This window comes from Quercus robur, chromosome 7 (assembly GCF_932294415.1).
Source record: "Quercus robur chromosome 7, dhQueRobu3.1, whole genome shotgun sequence".
Lineage (NCBI taxonomy): Eukaryota > Viridiplantae > Streptophyta > Magnoliopsida > Fagales > Fagaceae > Quercus > Quercus robur.
Genome location: NC_065540.1, coordinates 13,576,928 through 13,595,322, shown reverse-complemented (window position 1 = coordinate 13,595,322; position 18,395 = coordinate 13,576,928). Strand labels below are relative to the sequence as shown.

The 18,395-nt window shown below is 35.1% G+C and overlaps 3 protein-coding genes across 6 annotated transcripts; all 3 read left to right on the top strand.

Annotated features, from left to right (window-relative positions):
* Window positions 1–674: 674 nt before the first annotated feature.
* LOC126692359 (probable envelope ADP,ATP carrier protein, chloroplastic) lies at window positions 675–5,281 on the top strand. Of its 2 annotated transcripts, XM_050387944.1 has the most exons (10): window positions 678–1,167; window positions 1,555–1,611; window positions 2,545–2,607; window positions 2,716–2,772; window positions 2,858–2,941; window positions 3,170–3,238; window positions 3,318–3,430; window positions 3,526–3,695; window positions 4,216–4,294; window positions 4,880–5,281. In XM_050387944.1, exons 1-10 carry the CDS (start codon window positions 793–795, stop codon window positions 4,992–4,994), a joined length of 1,182 nt encoding a protein of 393 aa, XP_050243901.1. In that variant the 5' UTR covers window positions 678–792; the 3' UTR covers window positions 4,995–5,281. The 2 variants fall into 2 exon arrangements, with proteins under 2 accessions (XP_050243902.1, XP_050243901.1); XM_050387945.1 differs by lacking the exon at window positions 4,216–4,294 and having other exon boundaries at window positions 675–1,167.
* A 631-nt stretch (window positions 5,282–5,912) lies between these two features.
* On the top strand, window positions 5,913–11,419 carry LOC126692358 (protein root UVB sensitive 5). Its single transcript, XM_050387943.1, has 15 exons — window positions 5,913–6,245; window positions 6,753–6,812; window positions 7,389–7,540; window positions 7,803–7,903; window positions 8,040–8,098; window positions 8,324–8,370; window positions 8,452–8,530; window positions 8,623–8,695; window positions 8,904–8,993; window positions 9,767–9,826; window positions 9,946–10,059; window positions 10,294–10,354; window positions 10,445–10,563; window positions 10,669–10,761; window positions 10,829–11,419. The coding sequence occupies exons 1-15, from the start codon at window positions 6,079–6,081 to the stop codon at window positions 11,057–11,059; spliced, it is 1,506 nt and encodes a 501-aa protein (XP_050243900.1). The 5' UTR covers window positions 5,913–6,078; the 3' UTR covers window positions 11,060–11,419.
* Window positions 11,420–14,225: 2,806 nt separating this feature from the next.
* On the top strand, window positions 14,226–17,640 carry LOC126692357 (cis-prenyltransferase 4, chloroplastic-like). Of its 3 annotated transcripts, XR_007645000.1 has the most exons (5): window positions 14,226–14,766; window positions 14,861–14,928; window positions 15,779–16,623; window positions 16,924–16,972; window positions 17,445–17,640. XR_007645000.1 is itself a non-coding variant. In XM_050387941.1 (3 exons), exons 1-3 carry the CDS (start codon window positions 14,344–14,346, stop codon window positions 16,224–16,226), a joined length of 939 nt encoding a protein of 312 aa, XP_050243898.1. In that variant the 5' UTR covers window positions 14,226–14,343; the 3' UTR covers window positions 16,227–16,871. The 3 variants fall into 3 exon arrangements, 1 of the variants encoding a protein (XP_050243898.1); XR_007644999.1 differs by lacking the exon at window positions 17,445–17,640 and having other exon boundaries at window positions 16,924–17,110; XM_050387941.1 differs by lacking the exons at window positions 16,924–16,972; window positions 17,445–17,640 and having other exon boundaries at window positions 15,779–16,871.
* The last annotated feature ends 755 nt before the right edge of the window (window positions 17,641–18,395 follow it).

Genomic DNA, 18,395 nt, shown 5'->3' with positions numbered 1-18,395 from the left:
TAGTTGCTAAAACAATTATAATGATTCATATATTTACAAACTTACCATTCATAGTTGCTAAAACAATTTTAGTAACAGTCAACCAGGTAAACCAAGTTTTGGGTGTGTGTACATTTAAAATAGCAATTTAGGGGTGATTTTACACCCCTAATTGCTAATCCTCTTAGAATGCTATTATGGTAATGCTCCAAATAAGAAAGTCACAATGGTTTAAGTTACGGTTAAAATTTAGTTACAAAATTAGTTATAACTTAAAATTACAACATTACTCAATATCTTTTTATTGGAAGTGAACTTTGATAAATCTGTCATTGGATTACAATTTCTTATTATATCCTCCGTAATTGCAAATTTCTAGAAAATTAAGTATCAATAGTTATGTTATCAATAAATTATTTAAATTGCAAATTTTTGTAATTTAAAATTATGCATAAAATATAAACTTTAAATCATATAGTAAATAATATCCGATTAACACAAAATTCGATAGATATATTAAAAGTGTAATGAACATACAATTCAGCGATTAAATTTTTAAAATATATAATAATATTTATTTTTTTGAATAAGTTTATAAGCTAAAGTTACAACCAATTTTGTAATTAATCTCTAATCATTTTTTTTTTACCAAAATAAATAAATAAAGACTCATTTCTTTACATTTCTTCCTCTGTCAGTCTCTCTCTCTCTCTTTCTCGCTCTCTGCAACTACCTCACTGCCTTATCTTTTTTCCGTTTCTGCCCGTACCGAACTTTTCAAAATTTCCATTCACAAAAACAAAACACAAAACAATGAGAGAAGAGAGAGCCATATTGGTTTGCCGGAACATCCCAAACCTCAAAACCTCAGACTCCAACTGCGGTCTTATTGACACCTCCTCGGACCACCAAAAACCGCTCTGGAAGACCATGTGTCTCACCTACACAACTAACAACAGACTTGCTGACGGTGCCACTGCCAATGGCAATCGTTGTAATTTCGCCTGCCTTTCAGTGGCAGAAAAGAGAAAAGAGTTCGACCCGACTCCGGCTCAGCTTCTCAAACACCCGCTGGCTTTAGCCGCTTACGTCCCCAAAGATGCCGCGCTTTTCGGCGCCGGCGCCATAGCCGGCGCAGCCGCCAAGACCTTCACGGCTCCGCTTGAACGTATCAAGCTCCTTATGCAGGTAAGGTTTGTCACATTATTTTAATTTTCTTTGTAATTCAATTTTGTACAAAATTTGTTGTACAGTAAAAGATTCTTTGTACTCTAGTTAGTTACAATTGTAGTTAAAGATATTGTAACTGTAGATTTTTTTTTTTTTGAATTTCCTATTAATGAAAAGATGGGATTACTGTTTCATTTATAAGGGTTGTGCTTTGACTGTGTTGTTGTGTTCTTGCTGTATAGTTTGCTTTGAATTTCTAGGTAAGATTAAAATTTATGGGGCAAAGAGAATTATGGATTAATGGTATATATTGGTGAGTGTTGTAATGTCCAAATGGGATTTGAATTTCTAGTTCAATTGGGGTTTTTCTTTAGTTCTTTGAAATGAATTGTGATATTGTTGCAGACACATGGCGTGCGGGTCGGGCAGCAAAGTGCTAAGAAGGCGATTGGTTTCATCGAGGTATGTTTCGTGGTTCGTAAGACAAATAATTGGCATAGATGAAATGTAGATTTTGGCTATGATTAATCGTAGAAGAATATAGACCTAGGGTGCTATTAATGCGTTTTCGGCCTATTTATACTCATTTCATCTACCATGATGCCTGTAGAATTCATGGGACACAATGGCTTAACTATTTTCTGTGCTGGTTTTGTTTCCATGGGTTGGCTTGCAACGTTATTTAAGGGTATATGTATAATTTGATGTTACTAAATATTTTTCTGATTATAGTGAAAATTAATAATCTTAAGCGTCAGCTTTTAAACTCTATCAGAACATGAGAGGGACTAGATTTGTGCTAGAAAGCTTTCAACCAACATAAAAAATGAAAAAAGAAGAAGCAAAATTTGCATGAATGATGAACTGTATAAATATTTGGTAAATGCTAGTTTGTGCTGAAGAAATATCTGCACTCTACAGATGGTTGAATGGAGAAACTAAGTTTCCATGGCCAACCCCATGTACGTAGGTGGGATATAGGAGATTGCTGTTTCTGTTCTTGTTTCTTGCTATATGTTTTTGCTCTAACAATATGAGCATAGTAGAATTCACTAGACTTGTTGGATCTGCTAGCCATTTGCTAAATACTCAATACACAATGGATCCTTCGTTTCTCTCTCTCATATTATTCCCTTAAACAAGAGAGAGATTGTTATGAGGGAGAAATGTCATATTATTATGCATAGGACGTGGGAGCTTTTGTGATGACAGTAGCAACTATGAAAGAGAAAATTGATTATAATTGAAAGCGTGAAAGAACACTATGTGACTAATAAATTGGTTCAGTTATGAATCTGTTACCTTCTATTCTTTTAGTTGAATCATATCAATCTTATCAACAACAAAAAATTTGTATCACATCAATGACGGTGTCTACATGGACATAAAGTGCAGGCCATAACATTAATTGGGAAGGAAGAAGGGATCAGAGGATACTGGAAAGGCAACCTCCCTCAGGTTTAATAGTGTGTTCATTCAGTAGTTTAGATTTTTTTATTCCTCAAGCTATTTCGACAAGACTTTGTTGAGCTACATTTCGTTTAGAACTTCTTTTAAAATTTTCAGGTGATACGGGTCATACCTTACAGTGCTGTCCAGCTTTTTGCTTACGAAACTTACAAGGTTAATCAAAAACTATCTTGAAGCAAATCTTAACACAATATTTTACATATTTCCTGAACTAAATGTTCTACATTTGAACTTGCAGAAACTTTTTAGGGGAGTGGATGGTGAGCTCTCTGTTATTGGAAGACTTGCAGCAGGTGCTTGTGCTGGCATGACATCCACTTTTGTAAGTAATGCAGTAGTTTTAACAGATTGTTACCTGTTGGCGTTCAATTGGGTTGTAGGAAGTGTATTGTTTTTGTGCTCTTGAGATTTAGTAAATCCTTGTTCTTTCACTCTGCTTCATGGCCATTTATCTCTATTTTCTAATTTCCTTCTCTCTTTTTTTTTTCCCTCCTTTCTACACATTCTATAACTCTATATATGCATTTCAAGGCTTCTTGTCTCTATGTAGATAACATACCCTTTAGATGTCTTGAGGCTACGCATGGCAGTTGAACCAGGGTATCGAGCCATGTCTGAGGTACAATTGGCCTTCTTGTCCTATGTATGACAAGATGACATTTTAATTTGAAGTTGAATATCAAATGTGTTGTTTGCAGGTTGCACTAACCATGCTGAGAGAGGAAGGATTTGCCTCATTTTACTATGGTCTTGGACCTTCCCTTCTTGGAATAGCTCCTTATATTGCTGTGAACTTTTGCGTTTTTGACTTGTGAGTCCACTAATGTTGTATATTGAGAGAGCATGTTGAAGGAGAATACAGTGGAATGTTGTATGTTAAACATTGATATCTTGTGTGGATACTAGGGTGAAGAAGTCTTTGCCAGAAAAATATCAAAAGAGGACCGAAGCATCTCTACTAACTGCTGTGATGTCAGCGTCTCTTGCCACACTCACGTGCTATCCCTTGGACACTGTGAGAAGACAGATGCAAATGAAGGGTTCACCATACAATACTGTTCTGGATGCCTTTCCAGGTAAGTTGTTATCACTATGCTCACCAACAAAAGAATGATATGACCTGATATGTATCAGCATTAGACATCAATAGGTGTGATACACAGGAAGCTCTAAAGAAGTGGTATATGTGATCGGTTTTTTTTGTTATTTGTGCATAATTATTAATTGTTCTTTTTTACTTGTTGCAAGAGATATAAACTATTTTATTAGCGTAGATAATTTATTTTATGTTTGAATTTACCATCCACACTTTTTCTAGGGAAGGGTACGAGATACTTCTGTTGTCATAAATCCAGAAAGACTTAATATTACCCCCCTTTCTTAGGAGAAAATGGCCAATCTGAGAGATAGAGAGAGATTTATGTTGCACCTATCTTGTGTTAGAATTTAAAGGTTTAATTCAGTTGTTGATATTTGCAAAGCCTACAATGATTTCTCAAACATGAAGTCACATGTGTTTGTGTTAAAGTTAAACTTTAAATCTATCATCATTTTTCAAGATCAAGATCGTTGTATCTGAGAATATTTTTAATGCAGGAATTGTGGCACGTGATGGAATAATAGGCTTGTACCGGGGTTTTCTCCCAAATGCATTAAAAACCTTACCAAGTAGCAGGTTCATATTATTAGCAGTTCTATTTTATCTACTATGTAGCCTTCAATTTAGTTCCTGTATTGGTCGGTCAGTACTGCTGTAAATTCCTTTGGCTGATTTTTGGTGAAGCTAAAATTAACTTAAGCTTTGTTTTGAAGGGCTTCCATAAAATTAACATTTTATAGAAAACCAAGTGCACTTCTGGTCTTCCCATAAAACTGCAATCATTTTGCTGTGTTTCTTAGGGCTTAGCTAGGGGATGCCAAAAGTTAGCTTCACTCTCATATCTCTTTACCATGGTTTGTCCATTTTTTCCAGTGCTGTTTTTGTACAACGGGTAACTATATTCGTTGGATTTCACTTGTACAATTTACCATCATTTTTCCTCATTATTCAATGCTAGAGATGAAATCTCTCCCCTCCCTTTTGGAAAAAAAAACAAAAAAACAAAATGGTCAAAGTTCCCTGGTATTGAAGCTGTTCAGATTATTGGATCTTTGCTTATAAAAATTCTAAGCAGAATTGATTCTTATCTTTAGTTTCTACTTCTATTGTCATTGCCCCAACACTTATTACATATTCTTTTCATTTTTTTTCCTGCTGCAGCATTAGGCTTACTACCTTTGACATTGTTAAACGCCTGATTGCCGCCAGTGAGAAAGAGTTTCAGAGAATTGTGGAGGAAAATCACAGGAAGCACAGCGAGAATGGCAGTAATTGAACAAGCCTGGGGTTTTGATGTCATTATGTTGTTTCTAACCATTATTCTCCTACCCATTTTTCTTGTGGAGATCATGTACCCATAGAAAGAAACCACCCTTATTTTTGGGAATTGTGTGTTTGCCAAAAAGTTCCTGTTTAGAGTATCAAAAAATTTTGAAATGTAAGAATCCTGGGGTTGTAATTTTTGTGGTAGTTAGGGTGCCAATTTTTTGTGGAATTCATATTCCACCAAATTACCTCTTGTATTGATTATGTTTAGTCAAAAGCTTCTTGAGCTTCCATTGATTCCTTTGTTTCCAGGGGCTTTTTATTTTGCCTTGAATTTTTCTCATTTCTGCATTTCCGGTAATACATATCACTGAAGATAACTGCTATTTGGTGCATGAGCATGACGTGGCACCACAGAAGGTGAAAATACCACTGGGTTATCAGGTTGAACTGTATTCGTCCTAGTTAGCGGATGACTCATCACATAGCCAACTCAGCCCTTTTTCTTCTTCTTTAATATTGGGATTATTTTTGTGGGGGCTAAGTTAACGAAGGTGATGAGCAGAAGAAACTTATTATAGATGCTAGTCTCAAACCCACCTTAAAACTTAAAACTTAAAACAACAATACTAACCTATGCACTTAACTGGAATATATAAATTGATAAATATGGTTTTCTGTCAGGGTTCATATAACTCAACTGGCTGGCACCTCCAAATGAGACATCCAAGATTCAAATTAACCTGCCCCAAACATCAAATTAAAAAAATAATAATAATAAAAACAAACAAACAAACAAACTCAACTGTGTAAGACTTTGTTGGGCCTTGGCCCGTCTTCTATTATTGGGCCATGGCCCATGATCAGTCGGGTCTGTAACGATATAATAAGGAGGCCGTACATTTGGGTGGTTACTGAGAAACCACGAGACCAAGGTAGGTAACACCTATGCTAAGCTAAGCTTCTCTCTTTGTTTTTTAGTTTGTTCTTCAAACGTTGGAACTGTGTCTGTCTGTGGATTGTGTAAAGCTAAGCAGTAACAGAAAATCAAAAACCTCTGCAAAACTCACTTAAGCTCAAATCAAACTCTAACAATGTCTTGCACTCTGCGACTCTCGTTTCCAACGCTTGCTTTTGAATCTTCTAGAAAGACTAGGAGTAATGGGAGAGCAACACCAACACAAACTCCTCGCCATTTTCATATTCTGTGCTTAGCTTCGCAACCCAAACTTGAAGAAGGAGAAGACGCTGACCATGTCAGGTACCAACTAAATGATTCCACCATGCCCTCTTGTTTATTACTTTGTGGCAAATACATGGGATATGGTATGTTTTTGTAAAATTAGAGATATTACTTCAAGTATGAAAATGGTTGTGTTAGGTTCTGAAAGTGAAATATTTTGAAAAAAAGCTTATCTCAAATAAGCCAAGATAGGCCAATTTTTTATTTCATTGAAGTGCTTCTGATTATGTCAAGTATAAACCGGACAAGTTGAGAGACAATGAATATAATTTTGGATAGATACTGTTCTTGATACAAAATTTTTCACAACATCACTTTCTAAATTTTGTACATGAGGCAAATTTTGTGTCTATAGACTCATTGTTTTGGAGATGATAAAATGATGTATAAGAATACATTCAACTAACCCCAATTTTTAGTCTATTGAGGAATTATAGCCGATATTGAAGTTTTGGTGGCTGAGACTAAGGCTGCATTTCCACAATTTTGATTTGAAAATTTGACATGATTTTCATTTTCTTTTAGGGGTCAAAGCCAGCCGCAGGTGATATTGGTGGAGAGATATGGCAATGGGACCACTAAGAGGTCTTTACTTACCACATTTCTTCCCTTTTTTAATTCCTGTATCATCACTGTAATTAGTTTGTAAGTTTTAAACTTTGTAGATTGTTCTAGCTTACCAAGGGTTACTAATGGTCATTTACATTTCAAGTTTATGTAGTGTAATTGATAATAAAGAAAAAAATATATGGAGCATAATAATAGAAATGAAAATGAATTTCATTATGAAATGCTCTACTTTAGATCATTCTTGGATGATGTGGTGAGCCATTTCTTTTGAAATTTAGTGATTAGAAAGCAAATTGTGATATTGCAGAATTGGGCATATATTTGCAACCCAACATGGACGTTGATTTCCTCCATTTGAAGTGAAATGGAGAATCCATTTCACAGTTAAGATATTATTTCTTGTATCTACTAGTACATATGGTGCTATGTCATATAAAATTTAAAATTACATGAAACTTGGTACACCTTTAGTTTTGTATTTAATCTAAACCATGAAATTACTCCAATTGAAATGGAAAAGGTCCTAGTGCACCCAACATAGGTTTAGGCTGTGACTTGTTTTTTTCTCATGAACCTTGACATATCAAGCAGGTACTTTTTAGATGAAGAGTCACGATTACAGACTTTCCTTGAGGAGGATAGTTTGGTAACTGATGGGTTCCAGGACTTGCATGCCTCTGACAGTGGATTATTGTGGCTTCCAGACACTGTTAAAGATTTTATCTTACCTGCAGGATTCCCAGGTGATAAACATCAGTTTTTATTCTCTCTCTCTCTTCCAGATTTAATGATTTTTCTCTATCAGTTGTCTATTTGTTAACTCATCACAGCAGGTGCCCTCACTTCTTACATTTTACTGTAAAATACTGAGACTATATATAGACAATCAATAGATTAATGCCAGATTTTGAGTTAAGAGATTTTATTTTTAGTAATAAAGTGGAGTGATGGACTTTTGCGTGATTCACAATAACACCTGCTTTCTGTTCTCCATGAATCATGCAGGATCTGTGTCAGATGATTACTTTCAGTACATGTTGTTACAGTTCCCTACCAATGTTACGGCCTGGATCTGCCACGCATTAGTCACGTCAAGTCTTCTTAAGGCATGTTAATCTAACTCAAGCCAGTACATTTGGTTGGGTATGTTTATTAGGAAGAGAAAAAGAGTTTGGTTTGGCTGAAATGATGTTTAAATTTTTAGAATATTTCATTTAGTTTTGCTTTTGCCCTTCCTTGCAGGCTGTTGGTGTTGGCTCTTTCTCAGGAACTACTGCTGCTGCTTCTGCTGCTGCCATCAGGTTAATTTCTCTTTTATTAATCTTGTGTTTATTTTTATTATACTTTGTGAAAGTTTTGTATTTGTACTTATCTAGTGAAAATATGTGTGTGCTCTTTATTTTTTAAAACATATATATCTGTTTCTGTTTCTGTGTATGACTGTATGCCTTCCTATGTAGGCAATTTTTCTTTATCAAACTAGTCTTTTATTGGATTGAACTTAAGTTATGTGACTATTTGTGCAGATGGGTGTCAAAGGATGGCCTTGGAGCTGTGGGACGCTTATTGATTGGTCTGGCAATAGTAAAGATAGCTAGAAGGAAGAGAAGTTTTTGTGCTGGATTTTATCAGTGACTCTCACTGTCTTTTCCAGGTGGGTGGTTTGGAAATCTTTTTGATGATGATCCAAAGCAATGGCGCATGTATGCAGACTTCATTGGCAGTGCAGGAAGGTCTGTGTAACAAACTTTCTTTTAGATGTAGGATAAATCAATTTTAGATTAGATTTAATATAGATCATTAAATTTATTAATTTAACATGCAGCATCTTCGATCTAAGTACCGCACTGTATCCTGCCTATTTTTTACCATTGGCATCTCTTGGAAATCTTGCAAAGGTATCTCCCTTCAGTGTTATATAGGCTTCACTTGATTATTTTGATAATATACTGAACTCAAGTACATAATTTTCTTCTGCAATCAATTCTGTTTCTTTCACTGTTTTTCAGTAACACATTATTGCTATTGTAGATGTAGAATTGCACCATAAGTATGTGCTAAGTGATTAGACTTATACTGATTTACTTGAGATTGAAACTTAAACAGGCTGTAGCAAGAGGACTAAAAGATCCTTCAAACCGTGTGATTCAAAACCATTTTGCAATCTCAGGAAATCTGGGAGAGGTTTCAGCCAAGGTATGCTTTTGTAATGTCCTTAATCGACTAAACTCAAAAAGGGAAACCCCAATTATTTGGGCGACTCCCCTCTATGGGTAGACATCAACTAGGGAACCATATGGTCCATCAATATTTTTACTGACAGTTCCTAGCATGCAAAGCAAAGTTCTTGTCAATATCCAAGCTACTATAGACCTGTTCTAGAACTATGAAGTATTTAGTTGGGAAACATTAGAATGTTGCATAGCAATTGAGGTTTTAAATCCAATTTTCCCTACTCCTATGATGTTAATTGACAAATAAAAGCAATTGAACTGTCATTATTCCAATGAGGAACTGCAGCCAATAGTTGTCTCTTTATGTATTTTTCACTCAAGCAATATACGCTTGACATTTGGAGTTGGTATAATCTGTTCCATATTTAATTATATCAATGTAACTTGACTGAAATTCTTTTTTTTTTTTTTTTTTGATGGGTTGACTGAAATTCTTTATTAGTAAGAAATTTGCTTCTAATTGTTTATTACTAAAACAAAGTTCATGTTTTCAATTGACTTTTGCTTAGGTTTTGTTTGTGGGAGAAAATTATAAGCCATCTCTTGATATAGAAATTTTTTTTTTACATTTTCTTGTTAATATCACTTTCTCAATGCTATATCAATGCACATTATTAGAGGAATGATATCCCCTTTGGTTTGGACTGTAACTAAGAAGTCCCACTTTGTATAAATATATAAGTTCTGAAGCAAAAGAGAATGTTTTCCAGTTGATTGATTAATTAATTGATTTAGGAGGAAGTTTGGGAAGTAGCAGCTCAGCTTCTTGGCCTTGCTCTGGGAATACTGATCCTGGTATGTTATGTAGTTTCAAAATGATGTTTGTATATTCACTTGATGGTGATGTGAATTACAAGGAACCAAAAGACTTCTTGATTTGTTGCATTTAATTGACTTTAGAATCATGAATGCAGGAGACACCTGGCCTTGTCAAAGCATATCCAGTGTTGGTATTGACATGGATGAGCATGCGGCTTCTGCACCTTTGGTTACGTTATCAATCACTTTCAGTTCTACAATTTGACACAGTAAGAATGTGATGTATCAGTTCCTAATCTAACCGTAGAATAGAGGCTTATATTGGAGGTTTCTAGGCATGCTAAATGGGATTGAATTTTGACATTTTGCTTTCTACTTGTTTCATTTTTTTTTTTTTTTTAAATTGGCTGTTATACAAACATACTCTTGGGTAACAAATAGAAATCAGAAGCTCCATTTTGATTCATTGGTGGACTATTTTCTCTGTTTTACTTTATTGACAGATAAATCTCAAGCGTGCTCGTATGCTGGTAAAATCACATGTTTTACATGCTACTGTTCCGGGTAAAAGTTACACACTCTTTAGTCCTTTACTCATCAAATAAATTATTTTGTTTACAAAAATGAACCATCTTTTTGATAAGTTGATTTCAGGATGTGTTGCATGCAACAGGGAAGAAAAAATTTTATCATGGCAAAGATTCATGAAGCCACGGATTACATTCGGCGTATCCTTGGAGGAGATGGTTGTTGGAATGAAATCTATTTCCATGGTATTGCATTGATTATTGTGCTGCTATCTTTTGTTACAGTTTAAAGTAGCTGTCTAGAGCAGTAAAGCGGTTATTTTTATTATTTATCTATTTATTTTGAAACAGGTGAAGGCCCTCTTAAAACTATATGCAAATGAACAATATATTCTTTTCGTAAACCAACAGCACGGAGACTTTGAGGTCTTTGTCTCATTCAAGGTAAGCACGTAAATTATTTGTCAGGATATAGGGCCCAGATGAGTTCTAACTCATGATTTTACTGCAGGTTGGAGCTACAAGCATGTCTGTCTTGCGTAGTGTCTGGCAGGCTTATTGGCTACATGAGAACTGGGACAATTCCATTAATGTCTTCCATCAGCTTGCACAAAGCATATTGCAGATGGAAGATAGATTTGAGGATTTCATCGAACAGCTAAATAGAGCTGGATGGGATATGCATCAAATAAATTTGAGGGTCCCCAAGGACATCACCATTGATGATTCAGGTCCTGTTTGATTGTTCAGGTATCAGTGATTTGTCTTCCTTGTTGGGGGTGGATGATCCTGAGCTTCTTTATGCTCTCATAATGTGGGTTATCACTCTCTTAGCCAAAACAGACATGCCGATGCCATGCATCACACTACCTTATCTTGTTCCTTGCACCCATTCTATCCAAAAATAAATGGGATGGCTATGGGAGCCATTAGGCTAGAAAAGACACTTTGACTTGAATGACTGGCTGCCATGCATTGCGGTTCTGTCCTAGGAGGGGTGATTCAGATGGACTTGAGGTTTTGTTAATGTAAACAAATATTTTTCGGCTTGTTCAAAGTTTTGAAGAGATCTATGGACCACAATTTTGGATCCTTTTGATTTTATTGTACTTCAACTTAATTGCTATCAAATATTATATGCATTGTCTTTCTCATATATATGTAGGATCAACATATGCAGATTTCTCACATATGTGATGGGACACTATGTACATCCATTGCACAAGAAAATTTCTGTTCCCATAGACTTTGCATGATCTGTCCCATGCGTGGAATTAGGAGAATTTTTGGAATGAAATTTTGCTTTCAGTTGGGAAAACCAAATAGTATGCTTGCTGGTTGATATGTGTAAAAATGTTGCAGTTGAAGACAATGCAACCTTGTGTGTTAGTGTATATTTTATGAACTCACTAATATAGAGCGCTAGAAGATGAGATGGGCTTGTATCATCCATGTCCTGGTCAATCTAAGTGAATGTTTGGAACTTTTAGGTAACTTTATTTTTACCATCAATTTGTGGGCAAAAGTCAGTAACTCGGATTAGCAAGTGGTGGAGGAGTTATCACTTATCAGGGACCATAGAGTTCTACAGATTATGGGTTTTACCCAAGTCATAGGTGTAGCTACTAGTGTTGATGCAGAGCTTTGGGTTGGAATGGTTGCACGATGTGCACAAATCTCAATTTATTGGCGGTAGAAAATTAGAAATTGAGATTGATGCCAGAGTAGTATTTGATTAGGTGATTGAATAATATAGTAACAATTTACATCATGCAACTTTTATCATGGATTGCAAAAACTTCCTCAATCTAATACTGCAGATGAAGATGAAGCATTGCTTCCATGAGACTAATCAATATGCAGATGCCCATATTAGAAAATGAGTGGATCTTCACCAAGATTTTGTTGTATACTTGTATTTGATAATCTTCTGGTGGATATTTGTATTTTGCTTGATTTATGACAATTTGGGAATGTATTACGAAAAGCTTTGTCCTAACTTGTTTTATCTACTTAATCTGTGAAGTTCCTCTATGCACCCAAAAAATAAATAAATATGGTAATTTTATTGATAGGAGGATCATTGAATATTGGTACCCTGGTCTCTATGGTGCTCTAAATAATTTCTCTCGTGTCCGTCAATCCAAACTAGAAGTGTAAACGGTCCAGTCCGATTGGACTTTTGCATTTTTTAGGACTGGACCAGTATGTACGGTCTATTAAAATCCTAGACCAAACCTGACTGGAATGTACAGGCTACCAGTCTCAACTCTCAACCAGTTCAGTCCCAATTGGTCCTTGTCAGTCCCGTTCGGATTTCAGTCTTGGGCCTACACTGTTAGGCTTCTAGCTATTGGGCTTTTGGCAAATAATTTTGGGTAACTAAATGATTCAACAAGCCCAAGTTCAATTTTTGGGTTGTTTTTTCATTGTATTCTCAGCCGAAAAAGGAAATAATAGTCCAATGTTTTTTTTTTTTGAGAGAGTGAGAGAGAATAGTCCAATGTAATCAACCATTCACTATCCAATATGCCAATATGCATTAAAGAACACTCACAATCATAGTAAATCTGATATTTACAAACTATATATATATCTCAAGGTGTTCATGTGTCAATCTCCCTAATATCTATGTCTGAGAATAGCACTCTTATTTACTCTATAATTACTACCAAGCACCCTTCTGCTGGTGGGAAGGTCATTGTTATTTGAAAACATCATTACCCAATATATTTAAACTATTTTGAAATGAATTTTTAAGATTTTCAAACCGATTATACTTATTTGTGTAGTTACTCTTCATCTATTCTGACCAAGTTAGTTTTCAATAGACCTACAAAATATCAAAATAATATATTGATCCATTTATTAAGAATCTAATTTAATTTTTTACAATTGAAGAAAATAATCAAAGAGATGATGGCACCATGGGGGGACAATGAGAGAGACGGAAAGGGTTAGAGAGTCTGAGGATTTAGACTGTGAGAGACGGGCAGGGAGACTGAGAGAATGAGAGGTTTTTGTTTGTTTTTTTTTTTTTTTTATAACTTAAATATAAAATATTAAAAATTAGGGTAAAATGCTTTTTTGGTTCATAAACTTTATCAAAAATTTGTTTTTAGTCCCGAAACTTTAAAAAGTATTTATTTTTTTCATCCTCAAACTTTGTAAGAAACTTTTTTTTTAATAGTTTAGACTTTAGAGACAAAAACATGGATGAAAAAGAACTTTTTTAAAATAGTTTAGAGATGAAAAAAAATATTTTTTAAAGTTTAAGAAAAAAAAATTCAATAATTTATGAATGAAAGAAAAAAATTTCAATTGTTTATGAATGAAAAACAAAATTTTAAAGTTTAAGAATGAAAAAACAAACATTTGAAAAAGTTTAGCGAATAAAATACCTACTGTTCAGTTCAGTTCGGTCCATTCAGTCTAGTTTGCGTCCTTTCAGTCCAGTCCATTCTTTGCAAATTAAAAAATTAAAATTAAAATGCAAAACTGACCCTCTAACTTTCTTCAGATTTCATTTCAATCCTCTAACTTTACTTTCATTCATTTCAGTCCTTTAAGTTTCAGATTTATTCAATGAAGGCCTTTCCGTTAACTTTTGTTAAAAATTTTTGAAAAAAAAAAAATCTAAAAAATATTTTTCAATCATTAATTGAATTTTTTTTAATTTAAAAAATTTGAAGAAAAATTTATAAAATTAAAAAATTAACCACAATATATAACAAAAGTTGATAAAAAAATCTTAATTAAATAAACTTGAAAGTTGGAGAACTAAACGAACAAAAACAAACAGGTTAAAGATTGAAATGAAATCGGAAGAGAGTTAAAAGTACACGATCGTTTCACTCTACCCTCGCGCGCGCGCGCTTTTGAGTTTTGACTAACGACAATAAGATTTAGCCCAAACTAGGAAGTAGGAAGGGCCAGTAAGTGACAGACTTACAGTTAGAGTTCCATTTCCCACTACCCTAAAACCCTAAAAATTGAAATCTTCCACCATCACACAGTCCTCTACCAATGCTCTTCTCTCTCTCACTCTCACTCTCACTCTCACCAACCACACTCACCTCCTCACCTCGCTTCAAATTCCACTCATGCCCGCACGTCCTCCCTCCAAAACCACCACCACCTCCTCGTCTCCGCGCCTCCTCACAGGCACACCACGTTATCCTCGAAGACAATGGGAGCTTCGCCGGCGCCGGAGCTCCGGTGGAGAAAAATATCTTACCGGCGGGTCTCCGGACAGAGTCAATGCCGAGACATGTGGCTTTGGTCATGGATGGGAACAGGAGGTGGGCCCGGCTCAGGGGCTTGCCCGTCGGGTCGGGTTACGAGGCCGGTGTTCGGTCCCTGCGAGCCATTGTAGAGCTGTGCTGCAAGTTGGGAATTAGAGTTCTCTCTGTTTTCGCTTTCTCTAGTGAAAATTGGTTTCGCCCTCAAGTATGTGTTTTTTTTTTTTTTTTTTTTTTTTTTTTTTTTTTTTTTGGTTTTTGGTTTGAAATGATTGAAACAGTTATGGTTACTAATGATGCAGGTGGAAGTTGAGTTTTTAATGGAATTATTTGAAAGAGGAATGAGAGATGAAATGGGGAGCTTGTTGAGGTCAGCATTTCAGAAACTATTTCACTTCCTTCAATTGCTACATCTTTTAGACACAGATAGTAGTATCATTTTATGATAAAGATTTAGTTTTTTTTTTTTTTTTTTTTTTTTTCCAAAGAATTTAAAGGTGTTAATGTCATATTTTTGTATTAGATGGTTTATTTCTATTGGTATGGTGTATCACATCAGATTTTGTGAAAAAATAAATCTTTGTCATGAAATAGACATTCTTTGAATCAAAGCAAAATGGAAAGGATCCTGATCTGTATCCACAGCTTCGGTTTGCATTTGTAAGATGCTGTATTTGTATTGAAGGGTATTGAATTGAATATTTGGTTATGTGAGACTTGCAGGAATTGAGTGGCATGGATTGGGGAGTGAGTGAATGATTACAAAGGATTTATATTTCTGGTTAAGTGAACTGATTTCGTAAATGGGGTTTGGCTTTCCATTTAGGTAGATGGAAGTTATTATGCAGGAGAATAGTGATGTTTCCAAATGTTACCTTTTAGGTCAAGTTAGCAACTTTAGAATGCTGTTATTACGTATTTTTAACTAAAAGTAAGGGTGGAAATTGATTGAGCTTGATAGGAGTGACAGAACTAGTTGCTTTTAAATTTTCAAAATGGTCGTAGCAAAGCCTAGGAGTGAGATTCTGAGTTGCTAGATCTAGGATTTCACTTTTTGGTTAGAGTATGATTTACTGCGGTTAACATATCGTGTAATGATCTGAATCATACACTGTTTTCATTATATCCGAGTTAAGGTATGTTGTATTATTGACTTGATAGATTACATGGTCTTATATAGTTGACATACATTAATCTTGCTGATTTTTGGCTTGGGACAGGGAAAACATTCGAATTTCTGTAATTGGGGATTCCTCTAAGCTATCAAGATCCCTACAGGAGCTAATAACAAGAACTGAGGAGGCCACCAAGACTAATTGCGGACTCCAACTTATTGTAGCAGTTAGCTACAGTGGGCAGTATGACATTGTTCAAGCCTGCCAGAAGATTGCTGTAAAAGTAAAGGATGGACTAATTGAACCCAATGATATCAATGAGTCTCTTATTGAACAGGAGCTGGAAACAAACTGTACCAAGTTTCCCTATCCTGATCTACTGATACGTACCAGTGGGGAGCTTCGGATTAGCAATTTTTTGTTGTGGCAATTGGCCTACACTGAGTTATTTTTTGCACAATCACTCTGGCCTGATTTTGGAGAAGTTGAGTTTTTAGAGGCTTTAAAAGCATTTCAACAAAGGCAGAGGCGTTATGGTGGAAGAGATTTTTAAGTGATTATGTCTTGAATTCAGTGTTGTTGAAGAGGCAGAAAGAGAAATGCGCGAGTGTTGGTGCGATGAAGCAAAATATTTAAGAGTGATAGTTGTTGAAGAGTTCTGATACTGAAAACTGGAAAGTGTTGGTGGACTTTTATGTCCATCGATAAAGCTGAAACTGGAAAGGGCCATCGAATATAGTCTCTGCAGGCCAAATCCTTTTTTGACTTTGATATTGCTTCCAAAGGCACCCCATGCCAAGTTCATTGTTATAAGAACCCCAATTCTTGCTTCTGTTAAAAGTGTGAATCTCTCTTCCGTAACCAGTTTGGCAGTGTAAGAGGTCACTAGGATAACATGGACTAAATCAGCCCGAGTACCTTACCATATTGCATCCTATTAAAGTCTTAAGGTATATATACAGCAACAACAAATCTTTAGTCCAATTTTTTTTTTTGGGTGAGCCATGGATCTTCAACATATTAGTTAGGATTGGCCACATGTATTTTTTTTTCATTGTATTCTATCCAAAGTCCTAAGGTATTTAACTATTTATAATGTTTCATAATGATCCTGTTGCTGCTGTTGTATTTCCTGTTGCCTCATTTGTGTTCAAAGCTGTGCGAAGTTATCATATTTCTTTTGTAGCTTGCTTTGTCACTATAAGTTGTTGTGCCATATATATTTACAGAACCTTTTTTGTTCTTTCCAGGTTAGACAATAGTAGATCTGTGGTGTAGATTGAGACTTTTTGGCCTCTGGTGAGTGATCTATGTTTTCATTCTGGATCTTGTTTATTTGTGTATCTATCATAATTTTACAATTGGCCAACGCTAAATTGTTCTTTGTACAATCTCCACTGTTGAGTATGACAGCTTTTTCATCTGTTTTTTTACAAATTCTATGGCTCTGTTAGAGATTCCCCAATAATGTTCTTGATTTGAGTCTGACTTGAAAACTACTTTTTTGATTTCTGGGGCTAGGGGGTAAGTTTCAGCTGTGGGTCTTGGTTTAAGCCAAAAGGGTCTTTCACGCCATGATTTCTTGTTTTTTGTTGTTTCTTTTCTTTTCTCTCTTTTTGCTTTGCTTTCCTCTCTGTTTATTCTTTTCTCTTGATGTAATCGTAGCTAATGTACACGTCTTTGTTTTAATAAAACACTTGGTTGCAAGGGGCATATGAAATTTTACAACTAAAATTGGAAGTGACACTGTCTATGAAATACCCTCTTCCAGACCCCACAAAAGTGGTGTAGCTGAGTTGGTGTGTCAAATCGGCAAGTAAGTGGTGGTTGCTCTCTCCAATATTACTCACTGTATAGTTTACCTATCTTCTTTTTTTTCTCTTCTCAATGAGAGGTTGGCATGTCATTATCACCAAACCAATAATTTAAAATCATGGTTCATTGTTCCTCACAATAACCTAATTAAATTACTCCACAGTTTATATGAGCTGCTAGATAAGTTCATTTAGTCGTCTGTGACGAGAATTCTACATACACATTGAATGAGACTTATTTGTATTTTCATATTCTATTTTAAAAGAGAAACACAAATAATAATAAAGCATTATTTGTTGTCACCACAACCGGTTTTGCTAGATGAATCATGAACCCAACCACCTAAAGTTATGTTTTTTGGGTAAGTCATAAGTGAGCACCTAAAAGTTTGTCAATATGAGAAATCAGAACAATTATTTTTCAAGACCATGTATTTGAATACGTTCTTATCCTCTTTCTTAAAAAAAAAAAGTCATGTATACCCCAAAGGTCAACTAATTGCCACAATATGAAAGGCTTAGATTCATGTGGCTCATGTTGGTTGGATCACTTCATAATTACACACAGAGAATCCTCAAATAAAGGTTTTGCCTCACCTAAATACATTATGATTGTGTATAAAATAATCATAACTGCGGATACTATAGTCCCATCTATTCCAAATCTTTTTTCAATCGATAATTATTATATTATATAGTAATCATTTCGTTTAAAAATTTGATGTTAATGGCAATCATTATAGTGAAAACCACGTATTTTTGTCATCTTGTGAAGGTATATGAATCCAATTTTTTTTTTTTTTTTTTAAATTTTCCCATGAAAACAGAAACTGAGAAAAGATTTGAGTAAAGAAAAACTTGAGCCATGCCTAACACTGTTACGTCCAAGTCGGTTAGTCGGTGAGAGC

Bases quoted from the DNA above. Each gene is read 5' to 3' on its own strand.
- LOC126692359 (XM_050387944.1), top strand. From the start codon at position 793: ATGAGAGAAGAGAGAGCCATATTGGTTTGCCGGAACATCCCAAACCTC. The intron at 2,773-2,857 runs GTTAATCAAAAA...TTGAACTTGCAG, and splicing joins TTGCTTACGAAACTTACAAG to AAACTTTTTAGGGGAGTGGA. The intron at 2,942-3,169 runs GTAAGTAATGCA...GTCTCTATGTAG, and splicing joins CTGGCATGACATCCACTTTT to ATAACATACCCTTTAGATGT.
- LOC126692358 (XM_050387943.1), top strand. From the start codon at position 6,079: ATGTCTTGCACTCTGCGACTCTCGTTTCCAACGCTTGCTTTTGAATCT. The intron at 8,371-8,451 runs GTCTGGCAATAG...TGTCTTTTCCAG, and splicing joins TGTGGGACGCTTATTGATTG to GTGGGTGGTTTGGAAATCTT. The intron at 10,355-10,444 runs GTAAAAGTTACA...AGTTGATTTCAG, and splicing joins TTTACATGCTACTGTTCCGG to GATGTGTTGCATGCAACAGG.
- LOC126692357 (XM_050387941.1), top strand. From the start codon at position 14,344: ATGCTCTTCTCTCTCTCACTCTCACTCTCACTCTCACCAACCACACTC. The intron at 14,767-14,860 runs GTATGTGTTTTT...CTAATGATGCAG, and splicing joins AAAATTGGTTTCGCCCTCAA to GTGGAAGTTGAGTTTTTAAT. The intron at 14,929-15,778 runs GTCAGCATTTCA...GGCTTGGGACAG, and splicing joins GAAATGGGGAGCTTGTTGAG to GGAAAACATTCGAATTTCTG.